Raw genomic sequence first — 18,686 nt, 5'->3', positions numbered from 1 at the left:
CAAAAATAAAAGAAGAGACCCACCCATGGTAGATGTGGGCAAGGCTTAGTCCTTCTTGGCCAGAGAGGGATAGAAATTTTCCACCCAACACAGACACATGGAGCAGTTGCTGTTAAGAGCAATCCAAAAATATTACCCAACTGTGGCCACATCTGGGGGTTATTTTCATAGCATTCCCTGTCTCTTTTCTTGTGTGTGTGTGTGTGTGTGTGTGTGTTTTTTTGATGATCCACCTTCAGGGTGCAAGTGATCAGGTGTGTGGGCAGGGGTGGAATCAGGTACAGGGAGCCACAAACAGCCACCTCAATGCCAAGGCTCTGGCACATGGGTGAGAGGACAAAGCAGAAGAAGTTGATCTGGCAAACGTGGCTTTGGTATGAAATGATAATGGGAGATGTGTTTTGGGAACACAAGTGAAGCCACATGATCCCACAATGGTGGCACCTTGCCCAGGTGTGCCCAGCCCGGGCCAGCTGTTACCTGCTGTCTTTGGTAGGCTGAGAATGTCCTTTCCAGGTCTTCAAGGTCCAGGATTTTGAACACTTTTGTGTCATCTATGTTGGTCCACACGGTGCCTGCCAGCTTGTTCTGCAAGACAGTGGGAGCATTGTGGGCTGGGGTCCTCACCCACTGCCCTTACATCAGCATCCAGCACCTCCAGTGTCCCTGCCCAAATTATTGCCCAACTCACCTCTGGAAGCTTGGACCAGTTGAACGACTTGAGGGCGTTCGTCGGCTGAGGGATGCTCTTCTTCTTGAAGGCCATGCCCGGGGGTGGGCCAAGGGGAGGCACCAGCCCACCCAGGGGTGGGGGGCCAGGGGGAGGGGGGGGACCCCCTGGAGGGGGTGGTGGGGGAGGCGGTGGGGGACAGACCCCTGGGAGTGGTGGGGGTGGCGGAGGGGGAAGAAGAGAGCCGGGAGTTGGGGAAGGTGAAGGGCCACCAGGTGCTCCTGGTGGCATGGGAGGTCCTCCAGGACTGGCAGCACAGATCGCCCTCTGGGACAGAAAGAGGAACAGGGATTGGTCATATGCAGTTGGGGAACACCAGCTAAGAAATACCCCCATGCTGATTTTTAATTAATTTGGTTCAATTTTAGGAAACAAAAGGAAGCATTCAAAGACTTCAACACTCCTGACTGAGGCTCAGTGCAGCTGAGAGGCAAATCACCCCATCACTAGGGATTGACACCTTGGTGGCTCTTCCAACAAGCCTCTTTCTCAGTCCCCCCATGCAGCTCAGCCTCCTGGAATCACCCCATTGCACGTGCAGGGGGTTAGAGTTACCCCATTACACAGCAGGAGCAGGTTTGAGGTCTCACCCTGCTCATCTCGTGGAGCTGTGCTGTGAGATCTGCCACTTGCTGCTTGACCTGCTTGTGCTCGCTGGACTCCTTCTCCAGCTTCTCCTTCATCTTGTTCAGCGTTTGCATCATCTCCTCCTTCTCCTGGGCCTTGGCATCACACTCCCGCTCCTTCTTCTCCAGCTTCTGCTGCAGCTCTGTGTGCTCTGAAACAGCCCCAGGAGACCACTGGTGGGTGACAAACACTCCTTTTTGCCAACAGCAGCCCCACACCGCCCTGCAGAGAAGCTGCAGCTGGCAAAAGGGAGCCTGTGCTGTGCCTCAATACCCCATTTGGAGCCTCTCCATGAAAAAATATTATTTGCTTTGCCCATTTGCCACGTCAGCTCCATGGCATGATACTGTCTGAGCCCTTCAATAAAGCCTGCAGATACATGTATAAATAAACATACAAACACATGTGTATGCTAACTGTTTAGCCAAGGTTAGCACTGACACTGTGTATTTCTCCATTACCCACCTTTTCTCATTTTCTCTGCTTGTTCTTTCCACTGTTTCACTTCATTTTCATTGACTAACCTGAAAGGAGAAGAGATGGAGCACATGAGACAATCCTACTACAGCAGATAGGAGACCATCACCAGCAAGGAACACAACTGAGTAAGTGGGATTTAAGTCTCCCCAAGTGGTACACCTAATAGCTCTGCTGTGTTACGTAAAATTTATCAGGGAGCACGCAAAAACTCCTTAATCTCAAAAATTACTTGCAAGTGCTGTCTAACAAAAAGGATGGGCTTAATTGCTAAGGTGGGGTGAGTCCTGGGAAGCCAACAGCTCCAGGGATGTCCAGTCAAGGAGCAGGAACATCACTGTGTGACAGCAACGAGCAAGGAGCGGTGACACTCAAGCACTTACATTCGTACAACATTTTTAATGTTGAAGTTTTCCAGGGGAGTGGCGTCGGGGTCCTGCCCTTTGTCACTCTGGATGACAATCTGCTGCACGATCCTGTCGAGCAGCAGCCAGTACTGGACAGTGTTGCCGCTTCTTTTATCTGCAGGGAAGGAAGGGGAGAGACTGACGTGAGCACAGGGGAGGCTGTGAGGCTGCTGGGCAGCAGGGCTGGGCTGCCAAGGCTCCAGCAAGCCGAGGCTGTGCTGGGACTCACAAGGCATCTGGAGACAGTGGTGCAGGATGGACATAAAGTGCGGGTACGCCTCGCTGTGCGTCAGCCTCTTCCTCGTCAGCTCGAACATCTGAGTTGCACTTTTGGTGTCAATGTGGACCTGTGGGCAGGAGCCAGGCAAGGTCAAGGCCACTGCACCCTCAACAGGGTCTCCTGTTCCCCAAGTCTCAGCTCCACACCCCATGAGCCACCCCCACCCCAAAACTGACAGACAAACTGGCCGCACTGCCCTGCGAGGGGCAAACAGAGCTGTTGGGCAGGCAAAGGACAAAAGGGCTACAAGCAGGCTCTAGGACAGGACAACAGGAAAGATTTCCAAGCTCTACATTTTATCCAAAGACCACTCTTTATTCCTTTGACCACTCTTTTAAAACTAACTGTGACACTGGGTGCCAGCATCTGTATCAGCAGCATTTGTACTCACCAGCTCAAATCTTTTGGCAAACTCCAGTTCATCTTCATTCCTAAGCATTTCAAAGAAATCTAAGTGCCTGAGGAAAGAAAGGGGAAAAAAACAAACCAGAACAACCTGTTAAAAGCAGATATGAATGTGACAATCAATAAATTACAGGCAGCTGGTCTGTTAGTGGATCAGACACTGGGAGGGTTTGAAACACCAAGACTTCCTAGTCACTACAGAATGTTCAAGGAGCCTTTTGGGATGGCAAGAGGTGGATGAGGGTTGACAGCATCCCCTGAACCCCTGATGGCACATCCTCCCCAGCTCAGCCCTGCATCAGTATGCAGCAAAACCGTGTTGGAATTTTTTTCTCCCTCTCTGGAGACAGCAAGGAATTTCTGTAAGAGGTGTGACTCTAGAGCCATGTGATTTCCCCAGAGGCTGACACCTGAAGCAAGGACAGCAGACAAAAAAAATCACACGTGTGCTGAGGGTCATTACTCACCGGTCAAGGGTTGAATTTTCATGTTGTCTTAGTTTATCAATGACTGGCTGGATGCCGAGCATGAGGAATTCATATCTCAGATGGAGTCTGAAATCCAGGCTTTCCTGCAAGGGACAGTTGTGGGCTCAGCACAGCAAGTTCACTGCAGTGAACACCCCAAGCACAGCCCAAGGTCTCCCTGTCCCAGAGCCCTGGTGCTCACCACGCCTGCGCCCTGACTCAGGACGGCGTTGATGAAGGACATGATGGCTGTCTTGAGGCTCACTTCATCTCGGTACCGGCCCGTGCTCTTGTCCAAGTCGTTGATCAGCGTCTGCCAAACACGTGGTGTCAGTTCAGTGCCCTGGGACAGCCCCAGTGCTGGCCCAACAGCCAGGGAACACGGGCAGGAACGACTCCTCGGGATGCTCCCACAAGGTGATGCAGCATCAGCTGCTGGCCACCCCAGCACCCATTTGGGCCAACACCAGCCCAGGCAGGTTTGCTGCAGCCTTGCAGAGCTGTGATCCCAGTGACCCTGCACAAGCAAGCCTGTTTTTTTTGGTGGGTGTCACCCTAAAGAACTGTTTCCTCCCTCCTCAATCGGCTGCAGATCCCATCAGACACGGCTCTGGGGTAATTCTGGATTTTTCAACTCGCAAACAGCCATAACAAAACATTTGCAAGCTGCCACTTAGGGACAGGAATGCTGAATTTCAAGGGCTGAGAGGTGAGAGGAGACACACTGTTGTGCTTTGGAACAGAGGAAATCTAGGGAAGTGATGTAAAACTTCTTGCTCCCAAGGATGAAGATAATTTTAGAAATGAGTAATGAAAATTTTTACCCATAAACATCTCATCTTTAAAACAATATTTTATGGGGTATCTTTAAAACAATACCCCATAAATCAACATAACCCATCAACAAACTGTAAGAAAACTTGTAGAAGACAGGAGGGACTTCAGGACAACAGGGTTCCTCAAACCCTGATAAGCTGCTATCAGAGAAGGAATTAGAAATCAAAAAAGAACTGGTTTTTTCCCCTCTTATAAAAATGTCTCCATAACATTAACAAAAAAACTTCTCTCCCTAAGTAAACTGAAAAAAAAAATGTTTTAGAAATAATAAGCTGACTAGAAATTTTAGGTTTTGTTTCTTTACATTATCAATAAGAAAAAAAAAGGGTTCTGGAGTGAAGTGCTCTGAAGAGTTTAATTCCTAGTACCTTTTCCCTTTTAATTACTACTAATAAAATCTTCTTCATACCCTTTTAAAGTTTTAAACCTGCTTTACCTTTCTCCTAATCCTATCTCACAACAAGAAGTAAATACACTAATAACTAATCAACACCAAACCCACCACACTCTTTAAATATTAACAAAAAAAAAATCAAAATTAGTAAAAATCTCAACTTAACAAACCAAAACCCACTAGAAACAACAAACCCACATACCTGAAAACGAGTCCTTTCACTGGCATATTTCTGGTAGTGCAGCATGGCCTCCAGTACCTTCTTGTGGCCCCCAGGAACCAGGCACACGGCGCCCATGATTTCCAGCACTGCCACCTTTGTCTTTATATTCTCTGTGCTCAGACTCTGAGCAATTACATTGATGCTCTCCAGGTGGGCCAGGACGTGGGCCCTGCCCAGGGAGTTGTTCATTAGTGCTTTTATACATCCAATGAGCGAGGTATGTATTCGAGACTCTGCTGTCTCATAGTCCATGCTTTTGAGGAAGTTGAGGATACATGTTAAGCCATCCAGGTCGATGAACCGGGTTACAAACCTGCCAGAAAAGGGGATTTTCACTTTAAAATAAAATGCTGAAGGTCTGCCTTATCCTCAAACAGAGTCTGTTATGTACACCTAAAACCTTTCTGTATAGTTCTTCATGGATAGCAGAAAGCCTGAAGGGCTGAGAATCACAAGGCTGGAAGAGACCTTCAAGATTATTGAGTCCAACTCCTTCCCTAACACCTCAACTAAACCCAGGCACCCAGTGCCACATCCAGACTTTGTTAAACACATCCAGGGATGGTGACTCCACCACCTCCCTGGGCAGTCATCACCCTTTCCGTAAAAAACTTCTTCCTAATATCCAACCTCCTTCCTAATATCCAACTTCAACCTAATATCCAATTCCCCTGAAATTGTCTGTGGCCCAGACACAGGGATGAGCTTGGTGCCTGGTTGCCTATGCTACAAGGTTCTTCAACTTGCACAAGGTTCTTCAGAGTGAGGATATTTCAAAGAGAACCAGCTAACCCAGCCATCACCACAAGTCTCAGGGTGGAGGTTGGAAGTTTGCAGTCACACTGCAAAAAATACCAGCCTGAGTCTTGAGACCAGTTTTGAACTGGAAGAAGACCCCAAGCCCTGAAGTCACCTCCTCATCAGCTGCAGACACCTCAGTGTCAGCCTTTCTGCTTTCTGCTACCTCTCCTGCCTCACCATCCACACCCTTCTCCTCCCTCAGGCACAGCTCCCCAATTTTAAGGGATTTCTGATTTTTACATGACCCACATTGCCACTGAACAGTAAGCAGACAGCAAACAGAGGTCAGTGCCCCAGGCAGATTCACTGGAGCTGGCAGACACAACAGTGCACACTGCTGAGGCATTTTGGGGCCCCCATGCCCAGTGCCATCCATGGTGGGTGTCTCTGGTTTGGCAAAAGGCACGGGCTCAGAAAGCAAACGAGCCAAGAACATCCCAGCACTGAGATGATTTTAATTCCAAACAAGCCATGCAACAAAGGGGGTAATTGCAGGCTTGGGGAAAACTGCTTTCTCTGCTTCAAAGCCTCCTCTTCTTCCAGCCAAAGTCAATAGGAAAGTTGGTGTTCATTTCTCTGGATGCAAAAATAGGTTCAACAGGTAAAATCTTCTATGGAATCTGCTGCATCCCTCAAAAAACACTCAAACTTTTATGGATTTTATAAAGTTTCATGCTCACTGCAGGGGCCAGCACCCACAAGGTCCAGGTGTCACAGAAATCAGGTGCTCACCCTGGACCCTGGGAATTTCTTATCATCATCCACAGGTGGAAGAGGGAAAGGTATTTACAAACAATAGTGCATTTGTTTCTTCCATAACCAAAACAAATCAGGCACTTCCCAATGGAACATCTTCCCATCAAAAGATGTCAACCTGAGGCACTTTAAGTGTTGCAAAAGGGTGCATGCAGACTTCAGAGAAAACAAAATTAGGAAAAGCTCCAGACATTCAGAAAGCATCCCAGCCTTCATTTATCCTCCCATCAAAAATTGTTTTCCATTTCATAAAAGCCTGAAGATTCATGTGACTTTATTGCCTTATAAATTGCAAGAGGAGTTGAAGTTGAAACAAAGGTCCTAGCTGACCAATAAAAATTGTTGTTTTCTTTGAAAAAAACCACAAAACACAATCTTTAAGGAATTTTTACCTTCTGTTCAGTAAAAAGGAAAATTTGTAAAAACAAAAGTTGCCTGATTTGCCTGAACAGACAGAGAGGTCTTGGTCACTAAAAGGACCAAGAAAAAGGAACAAAATGACAAAATGTGACACAAAAAAGCAGTTGGTGAAACAAAAAAAAAGGCAATTAGTGCCTCAGAGTCCTTGCCTCCCTCACCCTGTAAAGCTCCCATTTATATTCCTATTTAACCCCCTGTTCTGCCAGAGAACTCAAATCCAACCCCACAACAGCAGCAAGGAGGGAAGGGGAGGGGAAGGGGAGGGGAAGGGGAGGGGAAGGGAAGGGAAGGGAAGGGAAGGGAAGGGAAGGGAAGGGAAGGGAAGGGAAGGGAAGGGAAGGGAAGGGAAGGGAATTGCCTCATTGGTTTTGTCCGCAGTGCAGTCTTCAAACTTTCGATTGTTTTATTTCTCTCCTCCTCATCTTCTTTTTCCAAGGCGATCAGGGATTTTCTCTGGGAAGGAGGAAGGCAGGAATCAGAAGGGGAATCTCCCTGTATGCCCAAGGAGTGGCAGTGCCCACCACCCACTGTGCCAAGCCATGGGGATCCTAAATCCATCCTGGAAGTCTAGAATCCTTATGGCAACCCCAGAACTTGGGAAAAGGAGCAGTGAGGAAAACCACCCCATGGTCTGCAAGGAGACAGCCTGGACTGGGGACAGAGGGATGAAGGCACTGCCTCCAAGCCCCCCAGCAACTCCTGCTCTGCTCTGCACTGGTGTGGCCTCACCTTGAGTTTTTAGGGCAGTTTTGGGCACCACAATGTGAAATAAAGGCATCCAAAAAAGGCATTAGGCTATTGGAGATCATCTAGAGTAGGCCACAGGGATGGTGAACAGCCAACCCAAGTCTCCCAGTGAAACCCAGCAGCGTGCATCTCAGCTGGGGACAGTGGCTGTGTGCACAGCATGCATCTCCCACACTGGATTTTGCTCTCCAACTGGGGCTGGGGCTGGGATTTGACTCCTGCACCAGGGCTGCCTGCTCCCTGGGCATGCACGAGGCACAGCTACAGCTGAAAGCTCCCCAAGTGATTCCTGCACCACCCAACAGTGCTGGGCCCCCAGAGGTGTCAGGGTGAGCCCTGCCAGCCCTGGCTGAAGCTAATCCAAAGCAGAAAGGGTTCCAGCAGATATGAGGAGCTGTGCTGACCCCTCCATTTAACCCAGCTCCTCTTCAGCAGCATGTCAGGGAGATCAAAGCCACCCTCCAGGCATCTGGCAGGCTTTGATCACAAGCTCTGCTCAGGCTCAGGGCTCTGCCTGGCTGGCAGCCCATGGCCAGGACTGGGTGCTCCTGCCTTCCCAGAGGGAAGCAGCTCATTCCCCCCTGGCTCACAGCCCCTGCTCATCCCTGGGAGTGTTCAAGGCCAGGCTGGATGGGGCTTGGAGCTACCTGCTCTGGTGGCAGGGGGTTGGAACTGGATGTCCTTTTAGGTCCCTCCCCACCCAAACCCCATCCATGGATCTGTGATTGCACAGATGCCCCTGGTGCCTTAGGAACATCTCTCTATTTTGCAGCTGTACCTGTTGGTCTAGCAGGTGGCACTGCCACCCTCCCAGGCATGATGATGGGACATTGTCCCCACCCTGCTGCTGCCCCACACGGGGCTTAGAGGCACCAGGGCTCTGGGGGAATACTCACAGCAGCCATTGAATTCAGCTGATCGATGTAGAACTCTGGCCAGCTGGTGGCTCCTTTATTTTCTTCCTGGTCCTAGATAGGGGATAAAAAAAGTGAAACAAAGCCAGATTAGTAAAAAATAGTATTAACATTCCCTGCCCTTCATGACCAACCATTTCTGAAGCACCCCTGAGCTCTTGCATGACTTCATATTAATATAAGTGTGACTTTCTATATTCTGAGCTTACCCCTGACTCCAGCTATGCAAACATTGCCTGGTTTATTGGACTGCCATAAATACAATTACACCACCTGCCTATGACCAAACACTGCCCCACTGGTCCTGCATCAGTCTTGTGATTATCAGCTTCAGGGAAACCATACTGAAATTTTACATTCAAATCTCTCATTTCAACTCTACAGTGCCCTTGAAGCTTTGGCTGCACAGCCTTGAATATGCTCAGGGGGGAAAATGTTTACAAGCAATGAAGAATGTTTAAATGTGACATGATCTAGGCTGCACTCCTGGAGCAGAACCATGACTTATCAACATAGCAACATCCTAAGAGAGACTCCAGGCAAAACAATTCCTCTGGGGACTTCCTAAGTCACTGGGAGGGAACATGCATCTGGCAATGTCACCCCTTAAATGATGTCACCCCTGGGCCCATGATGTGTGACACTGAGTGATGCAGAGCCTCATCTGGCCATCCTGGTCCACGATGCCCTGCATCTGTCAGGGCTCATCAGGGGTTTTCAGGTTCTACCTTGTTCTTGTAGGACATGATTGAAGAAGCTCTGAGCCCAGCTCAGACAACTAGTGCTGCACATTCCCAGGGGTGCATGGAGTAAGTAGGTAGAATTTGAAGGAATACTTCATAATTAACCTTTTCCCCCCAATTTATTTTCCTAAAGACATATATATATATTAAAAGAAGAGGATTTCACAGCAGAAATGCCACACAGGTCTAGGCTGGAGTGAACAAATTCTACACAAATCCCAAACATTTCCATCAGCAACCACCTTGTGATCACTGCCTGACTGGCTGCATGGCTCTGCCCCTTCCCTAACTTTAAGAGATGCTTGTAAACCTCATCCCACACCACAAACACCTATGGTGGGTATGGTGGGAGCTGATGATCTCCTCTCTGCCCCCACGTCTGTGCTTGCAGACAGCCACGGCTGCTTTCAGCAAGCCCCAAGAGCAGAGTCCCAAATATTTACCATGGCTCAAGAGGCTTATGTGGAAATTTTGTGCATCCAAACTTCCCAAGCTGCAGCGTGCCAAGACAAGGACAAGCAGAGTCAAGGACAGGTAATTTGGACAAGGCTCAGTTCAGCCCTGGGCAGAACAGCCTGTGCCTTCAGACCTGATCCTTCCTTCCACCATGCCTGGCTCCAAGGTAGGGACAACACAAGGTTGAGAGCACCAAGAGGCCTGGAAACCTCTGCCCTTTGCTCAAACACTTTTCCTGACCCCAGAGTCCTTCAGAGATGCCAAGCAGCTGGGCTTAGGCTCAGGCCAGCTGTCTGCTTGGTGTCAGACTAGTGCCAACCCTCTCCTGCCAGCTGCCTGTGCCCTGCCAGGGGAAGGCTCTGCACAAAGCTTCTGGGCACTCTGATTTCTCCAGCTCTCCTGCCCCACTTTAGAGTCCAGCATGCAAATGTATTCCAGGGGACTGCAGAGCTGGAACATTCACAGGTGCCTTGAACATGGTCCTGTAACCTCCTGGAGGTGTCAGAGAAGGTCTTTCCCACTGTCCCTCTAATAAGGAGCATCTCTTTCCCACTGTCAGAACCCCGGCCTGGTTCAGGGTTTCCGTGTGGTGGAAAAGTCTCTCCTCCACCCCGAGCTTCCAAAGAAAAACTCTGCAGCCTCTTGTTGTTCGGTCTCAAGGCAGTTTATTGCAAGTTATCTAAAAGATTTTCTTCTGGGGCTGCTGTGGTTTGCTCACAGCTCAGGCAGAGGCACACACACACCCTGACATCCTCTCTGACTCTGACTGCTTCTTCTCTCCCCGCCCAGAGCTGCTGCTCTCTTTTATATGGTACATTACGTGTTACATGGTTACAGTTTTTCCCCATGCCTATTACCTATATTAAATGGTGATTTTCTATCTTTTATATGGTACATTACGTGTTACATGGTTACAGTTTTTCCCCATGCCTATTACCTATATTAAATGGTGCTTTTCTATCTTTTATATGGTACATTACGTGTTACATGGTTACAGTTTTTCCCCAATGCCTACTACCTATATTAAATGGTGCTTTTCTACTCTAAACTGATCTATAAGCGCTGGCATCACCAAGAACATGGAGGTAAGGAAGAAGAAAGAGGAAGGACAGTACCGGCCAAAATACCTCCATCTTAAAACTTCAGACCTCCATGTACAAAGTAAAACTCCCCCTGTACAGGACTTAAAACCCCCCTGTACAGCACTCAAAAAATCTCCCCTCTACTTTGTAACTACTTCTACTATAATATCTAAACTTTTGTGACTTCTTGTTCTTCCTGCAAGGTTGGTAAATCATTCCATGGCTCAAACCCAAAATCACAGCTGTTTCCAGCTGCCTGCCAGCGTCTCAAATGCTTCTGACCTGGGTCTGGAACCTCCAAAAATGTCTGAGGGACATTTTGAGTTCCAACACCCACCAGAAACACCAGCTGGGAAGGGTGGCAAGGTCCCCACCAAGGCACAGCAGCAAGAGGTGGCCAGATGTGCCCAGCCACGAGACCTGGGCAGGGATTGAGATCCGTGCTGAGGAATGGGGAGGGAAAGCAGCAGGGCTGGGGCATCCCACATCCCAGGACCTTCCCACGTGCTGAGAACACCTGTGAGGGATGTGGACCTGCTGCTCATTTAGGGTTGAAAGGAGCAGTGGAGCAAATAAAGGTCTCCAGGGGGTGAAGGGGAGGCTGAACAACAAAATTGGCTAAACTGCTCATTTATAATTAACGTGCTGCATTATAAATATTTCCCTTTGCTCGGCTCCCTCGGGCTCTTGCATTTCCTCCCTGAAACCCCCAATTTAGAGAGTGCTCTCAATTAAGTGCAGCAGAACCTCATTAATTCCAATGAGCAGCTGGGCAGGCTCGCTGGAAAGCAGCTTCCCAGGCAAAGGGGGACTGCACAATAAAGCAGGCAAAGATCAGGGCACAGGCTTCCCTCCCCTCAGCTCGCTGCAGGACGTTGCTCAGTGGTAATTACTGGGGCTAATGGTCCACAGCACATTGATAAGTGTCCTTTGGTGTATTCCTGGTGGTAAAGAAATCTCCTGACAAAGCGACAGCCCGGAGGGAAGTGAGTCACAAGGCTCTGCTCAGCCCGGGAGGAGGGAGGAACCTCTCCAGCATCAGGGTTTGAAAAGTTGAGGGTGTCAAATGGTTTCCCAGCATGCAGAGTGGGTTTTGCAGCCTGCCTTCAGGGAGGGATGCCCAGACACAAAGCTGAGCACCTCCAATGTGAGTACCTCCAGGATGTTCCACTGCATCACTGAGCATCTCCCATTTCTTATTCTCTGGGCTGAGTCTGCTGTGTGTGCTCTCAAGCAGCAAAGAAGTGAGGGCTGATCTGAACCCTGCTGGAACCCAGACTGAGCTGCTCTGTTAGAGACACACTGATGGCTTTAATTGCACATCAACATTCCTCACTGTCCTCCAGGCCCCGATGTGCCACCACATGGGCTCAGCTGCAAAAATTAGGACATGCCAAAGTTGCACAGACAAGGGCAGACCTTGCTGCATCCCCTGCTTTGTTCCACCTGCACCCCTCACCTACTTCTTCATTCCAGGGACCTGGCAAAACCACAAATCCCATCAGCTGCAGCCCTGGTGTCACCATGTCGCCCTCTCATGCCACAGCCTCTGCTGTCCCTCATCCCTGAGCTCTGTGCTGATGGATGCTGCTCTGTTCCATGGTGGCAGGGGCTGTTGTGATGTGAAACCCATGAATGAGCTCCATCCCCTCCTCAGCACCACAGGGAAAGCAGTGCCCAGCCATTAGCAGGAGCTCTCTCAATGAGGGTCACCAATCTGCCAGTTCCAGCCATCCCTTTGCTCTTCCCAAGGAGATTTCACACTCCTGTCACATCTTGGTGATGAGTCTGACACACATCTCAACACTGCCACAGCCTTTGTGCCTCCCCCTCGGAGTGTCAGCAGCTCCCACAGGCAGAATTCCTTCTCTTCCCAATGACCACTGGACTGACGAGGTGGGGGCTCAGCCAGTGGTGGCTCAAAGCAACTTCAAGGCTGGTCTCAACCTCATGCATGTCATGCAACCTCACAGCATGTCCCCATGGTGGTGGAGAGGAAGACACCTGTGATGCTCCTCAGTGCTTTGTCACACCTGCTTTGCTTCCTAAACAAGCTTCTGGCAACATCTTGCAGCTCCTCAGTGTGCAGGTGATGTCACATCTGATCCAGCATCCTGCTTCCCTACAGAGCCCATGGTGGTAACTTTGGGATAACTGGATCTGGAGCTGCTTTGAGATGATTGATGGTGGCTGGCTGAGTTCCCCACCCACCTGATGTCCTACAAGGCTGGAAGGAAAGGGCTGGCTCACAGCAGCCAGCTCCATGCAAGCCCCAGAGAGCCCTTCAGTGACAGCAGCTGTGGCTCTTCTCCAATGTAGCAAGTGACAGGACAGAAGGAAATGGCCTCAGGTTGTGCCAGGGGAGGCTTGGGTTGGATGTCTGGAATAAATTCTCCACTGAAAATGTGGTCAGGCACTGGAACAGGCTTTCCAGGGAGTGGTGGAATCACCATCCTTAAAGTGTTCCAAAAAGTGGGGATGTGGCACTTGGGGCCATGGTTTAAGGGTGAACACGGCAGCACTGGGCTCATGCTGGATTCAGTGATCTCAGAGGTCTTTCCAACCTTAACAACTCTGTGATTTTGGTGGTTCAGCTCCCTCTTGGCACCACCTGCAAGGCTGGTCTGCCCCAGGAGAACTCCCCAGGAAAGTCACAGGAAGGGATTAAAAAATACCCTCTTCAATTGGCACCAGCTGCAAAAACAGAAACACCCCCTTCATTTTTACACATTGTCCTGACATAACTTATTTTGCACAGTGTTCCCCACCCCTCCTTGCTGCTCCATAACAGCAGAGCAAGGGAAATCTGACAGCTCACTGCATTTTGGCAACCCCTCCCTCCTGGGTGATCCCCCTGGATGCTGTTTGCAAGGTCAGGGAGGAAGCAGGCTGTGGCATGGATGGGTTTTAAAGCCCAGGGGGTCTGCAGCCTGTATGAGATGTTTAAATCCAGCCCAGCCTTTGCAAGGGGTTTGCTGGTGGACGTTTGGGCCCAGCACAGCCCCCTAAGGCTCCCTCATCCCTCCAGGTATCCCTGGAACAGCACCTGAGCAATTCCATAAAGCTGCTTCCCCACGGAGCCACGCTGCAAAGGGCTGGAATTTCACCAGACTCTCCCCAAGCTGGGATCTCAGGGTCTGAACCAGCCCAGCCCAGCCTGCTCTGGTTTTCCATATGCTAACACTTGCTATACCCTCTCCTCCACAAACACACACGTGCCCCTGTACGCTTTTCCCAGGGTTTAGGAATTATGCTCCCCATAAGCAAATATAGCATGACCAGATGCCTTTGGTAGTCAGCTGGTTCATTGTTTGAAAAGCTTCACTTCAAAATCCAAAAAGATTGCTAACAGATGCATTTTTTGGCCGGTGAGCGAGAAAAACCTTGCTTAAACAAAAGTGTGTTGTGATTGGAACTAAAAGGGGAATTACCTTGAAAGATAAAAACTATAAACATTTCCCAGTGGAAAACATCCCCAGCCATGCAAACAGGCAGTTTCTCTCGCTCAGCCTGAGCAAATGACACCTGAGATGGTATTTCAACCTGCTGCTGCAATAACAGCAGGGATATCTGGATGTCCAGAGGTCATGAAATCCTTCCCATCCATCCCAGGTGACCCTGGAGCGTGGCAAAATGCCGAGCTATTTTATCCTCCCCTCTCCTGCATGCCATCTTTGTCAGCTTTTGCTCTTAGTTCTGCTACTGCAGCAAAAAATATGGGGAATTGATGTTTTTTAAATGAAGGGAATGGAAGGCAAGCCCCATGAAGGAGCTGAGAAGGACAAGTGGAAGAACGAGCTGGAAAGCAAAGCTCTCTGGAGGGAGTGGGTGGAAGGAGCAATTGGAAGGGAAAGAGACTGTCTGCCTGGGAAATAGAGGATTACTGGAGAGACATCACTCATTTATTACATATTTCCCCTGAAAAATCACCACTGCTGCCTCTTCCTAGTGCAAAAGGATGCTGGTTTTTATCTGACCCCTGAGGAAATTTTAGATACAAGCTTTGCTTCAAAGTGCTCAGAGTGATGCACCCAGGGTTAGTGATGCCACTGGGTTTTCAACACAAGCTTACAGAGCTCAGCATCCCTTGGCATCCCTGCAGGTGGCTCTTCCTCTACTCCAGCTTTAGAAATGCTCAGCTGGACCCAAAGGGAGAGGGGCAGAGCCAGACCCTGCATTCACATTAACTGCTTTTCACTACCCATCCCTCCCACCTGGTTATTTATTCTGAGCTTCCAACACCCTGTACCCACCTATATTTTGAAGCTCATAAAAGCCACCCTTTGAGCTGCTTTAACAGCTTGACATGAGCTACAAGGGCTGTCAGGAGCCAAATTTCCTGTGGTTAAACAGGTCCTGCAGATCAAGCACGAAGGGTTAATTATTAACTCCCTCTGGAAAAAGGCCATCCTGAGTCACACTCCTCCACTGAGGCAAACCCACAGCCAAAGAAACAGCAAATCTGGAAACCCTCCTGCTTCCTCCCTGAGCTTCCGAGCAATATCCTCTCCTGGAGAGCAGGGCCAGCAGGGAGTGAAGTATTTTGGGATGAGCTATGAAACGAGTCATGGCCCAGAAATACCACTTCTAAAAGCAGATTTCATCCCACTGTCGCTGCATCTCTGCCTTTGCATTTCCCTGCTTTTCCCCAGCCACAGAGGGGCTGACAACTTCAGAGAATAATCTTTAAATCTCTCTCCTGACCCCAGCACTGCATGGCTGCTGGATTTAGTGCAGACTTCAGCTCCTCCTCGGGCTGCTGCTGACAGAGCTGGCCAGCCCCATCACGAGATGCTTTTTGTCTCTCTGTCCCCTGAGTGATACAGGAGGGTTGGGACCACGAGGAGTGCAATCCCCAAGGATGGGATCAAACCCACCACCTCCACAGATGGAGAATCAGGGAGGACAAAGCCTCCACCCTGCCAAGCCAGTCCTGTGGGCTGGGATAAAACCAGCTGCTAGAAGGGCAGAGAAACCAGGATATAGGGCTGCAGGCCAGGGGGAAATATTCCAGGGAAAGAAACATGCCTGGGGAACAGCTGGATGTCCCCTATTTCCTCTCAACAGGCGCTGCCAAGGCCAGGTGCTGTCAGGTCTCTTTCCAGGACAACCCAGCAAAAAAAGTCTCATTTTTACTTCCCTTTTACGAAATCTTGCCCGTCATGGAAATATATAAAACAGCAACATCTGGGATGTGCTCTGGAGAGCTGAGTGTGGTGGGTGATACTGACAGCAAAGCAGAAGCACCAGCCAAAACTGGCAGCAGAGTAAAGAGCAAAAACTGCTCAGGGGACAATTCTGGATTGTTAAGTCAGGCTGATGTCCACCTTCACCAGCCCCCTGGGACTCACCAGGTAAAACTGGGTTTTACCCAACATTTCAAGCAACAACTTGTTGTTAAACACAGGCATTGGGCACATTCTGCACTTCCCAAATCGCTGCCACTCAGGGTGCAGCCAAGCCAGGGAGGTAGGACCACCATCCTATCCCCAGCTCTGCTGCCCTGCCCAAAAAGCAGACACTGTTCTCAGCTGGAGAAGTCCAGCCCCTCTCCCCAATGCCATGAAGGTGATCTGGCCTCATAAATACAGAGGAGCACAAGTAAGATTTGTGCTGCCAGGATATCCACCAGTGTTTGTGCTGCTCACCAGTCACCATCACACAGGGCAGGCCAGCCTAGAGCCTGCTGTGCACAGCCATGTTCTCCAGCCCATGGAGTTGCTGATTTCCTCCATGGCTGGAGCCTTCATTGATATGGTCTCACTCATTTTTAATTAAAAAGCAGGAGAAAAGCATTTGTCTCAATCAGAGCAAGCAGTGGCACATATGCTCTGCAGCTCACTGTGATGGCAGCACAAGTAGGGAAGGAGTGGCTGGGAGCAGCCAGAGGAATCAGGAGCAGAGCAGAGCAGCAGCCAGGGTCCAGCCTCAGATGGATGCCTGCTCCCAGAACCTCAGAGGATGCCACAGGCACTTCTGTGGCTCCTTCCCCCCGTGAGCAAGGAGCTTCACAGCACAGCCTCTAAAAAGCCAGGAGGTTCTGGAAAGGGAAAGAGCCACCATCAGCTCCATCTAAACCCTTCCTCTGGAGATTAGATAGCACATAATCTGCACTCACAATAATAATTACATGGCTTTGCTTGATTTAACTCTCCCATTATCCAGACACACCAGGGCAAGGCTTTGCTTATCCACCAGGGAGTGAGGAGTGAGCATCCCCTGCCCATTCTCCTGTTGATCCAGACCAGTGCCTGTAATTTGTTCACATCCCTCCTCCCCTCCCATTTAAATCTCGGGCATGGCAGGCCTCTGTCTAACAATAATACAGGGATTTCAGGGGTATTTATGAGAGGCTTAAAACTTAATCCTACATGAGCAAGGTAAGCCTGCTCTTGGCCTAAAATGTGGATGGAAAATCTGGTGCCATTGCTACAGCAGGAGAAAAGAGACATTTACAGCAGTGAGCACCCTTGGAGTGGGGCCAGGGACTGCCAGCACTGCTCAGCCACCCCCTGCAGCTGGGTGAGGGGCACACTGGCAAATCAGGGAATGGAATCACAGAACCTTCCAATGGTTTGGGTTGGCAGGAACCTTAAAGATCAGCTGTTTCCAATGCCCCTGCTGTCACCAGGAAAACCTGCCACTAGACCAGGTTGCTCCAAACCCCATCCAACCCAGGCTGAAAAAATCCAGGGATGGGGCATCCACAGCTTCTCTGGGAAACCTGTGCCAGTGTTTCAACACCCTCACTGTAAAAACCTTCTTCCTTTAATCTAACCTAAATAAACTTCCAGTTTAAAATTATTAACCCCTGTCGTACTGCAACAGCCTCTACTATAAATTCCATCCTCATTTGTTTGATAAGCCCCCTTTAGGTACTGGGAGGGGCTCTGAGGAGATGGTGAGCAGCCCCTCACCCCTGCAAGGCCAGCCTCAGTGCTCACAGAGCCCTAATGTGCTGGCAGGGATGAGCATAGGGGTGGGGACACCCATGTGAGTTGTGGGGACACTCCCTCCAGCCTGAATGCTGAATGGGCTGGGGACCAAAGACTTTCTTTTCCCAAGGTCACTCCAGAAACAGACCCATTTCTGTGACACCCCTGGCATTCCAAGAGAGCTGTGTCCTTCCCCCTAACTCCTCCCCATCCTGCAGGAGAGGGAGGAGGCTCAGCACCCAACAAGTCTCTTACTTTTTTCTTGCTGCAGTAGATCTGCCACTTCTTCTCCGCCGGCAGCGCAAACATGGCCTCTCTGTGCTTGTCCGTGAGGTCAAGTTCATCCTGGAAAGGGGAAAAGGAACACAAAACATGCACCATGAGTACACAAACAGGTGATGGCACAGACACAACCCCCCAGACAAGTGTAAATCAATGTGGGGTCACACCACAGTGCAGCAGTGACCCCACAGCATCACCCCATGACTCTCAAATTTGTCAGGGCAAAGATGCCAATTCTCATCCTGCTCTTGCTGACCTCTCCTGACTCTGGGCTGCAAACTTCCCTGCCTTGCCCCTCCCAGACATCTCCTGCATTGCTTTTAAAAGCTCTAAGTGTTTTGGAAAGGACACCCATGAAGCCATCACGGCTGCCCACAAGACTCACACTGACAGCTTCAGGTGAGCAATCTCATCTAAGACACACACAGCAAAGAAAAATTCAAACAGGACCTTTCTTTTTTATCATCTTTACTTCACTGAAGCACCTCACCCTGCGTGATCCAGCCCATTTCCATTGCTGACACCCTCATATAATCAAAAACTGTGGGGTTTGGCTTTTGCTTTGTTTTCTTACAGCTAAAAATAGAAAGCTCTTTTCCTAATACCTACGGTTCATAAAGAGGTACATCCTCCCCATCAAAACTGGATCACACACTGCCTGGCAGAGATAAAGCTGTTTACTGACTGAAGCATTTATTGGTTT

General features: G+C 49.6%; 1 protein-coding gene across 2 annotated transcripts in view; it reads right to left on the bottom strand.

Annotated features, from left to right (window-relative positions):
* Positions 1-18,686, bottom strand: part of DAAM1 (dishevelled associated activator of morphogenesis 1) — a 92,052-nt gene that overhangs the window by 22,679 nt on the left and 50,687 nt on the right. For both annotated transcript variants that reach the window (XM_077783911.1, XM_077783912.1), the window contains exons 4-16: positions 17,957-18,046; positions 8,468-8,539; positions 7,183-7,277; positions 4,827-5,160; positions 3,596-3,706; positions 3,394-3,497; positions 2,913-2,979; positions 2,471-2,588; positions 2,218-2,356; positions 1,823-1,881; positions 1,321-1,508; positions 692-997; positions 481-588 (exon numbers count right to left, since the gene is read on the bottom strand). In XM_077783911.1, the coding sequence (XP_077640037.1) occupies positions 481-588; positions 692-997; positions 1,321-1,508; positions 1,823-1,881; positions 2,218-2,356; positions 2,471-2,588; positions 2,913-2,979; positions 3,394-3,497; positions 3,596-3,706; positions 4,827-5,160; positions 7,183-7,277; positions 8,468-8,539; positions 17,957-18,046 (1,791 nt within the window). The remainder of the gene's footprint in view (positions 1-480; positions 589-691; positions 998-1,320; positions 1,509-1,822; positions 1,882-2,217; positions 2,357-2,470; positions 2,589-2,912; positions 2,980-3,393; positions 3,498-3,595; positions 3,707-4,826; positions 5,161-7,182; positions 7,278-8,467; positions 8,540-17,956; positions 18,047-18,686) is intronic.

This window comes from Lonchura striata, chromosome 6, assembly GCF_046129695.1.
Source record: "Lonchura striata isolate bLonStr1 chromosome 6, bLonStr1.mat, whole genome shotgun sequence".
Taxonomy (NCBI): domain Eukaryota; kingdom Metazoa; phylum Chordata; class Aves; order Passeriformes; family Estrildidae; genus Lonchura; species Lonchura striata.
This window is presented reverse-complemented; position numbering and strand designations above follow the sequence as displayed.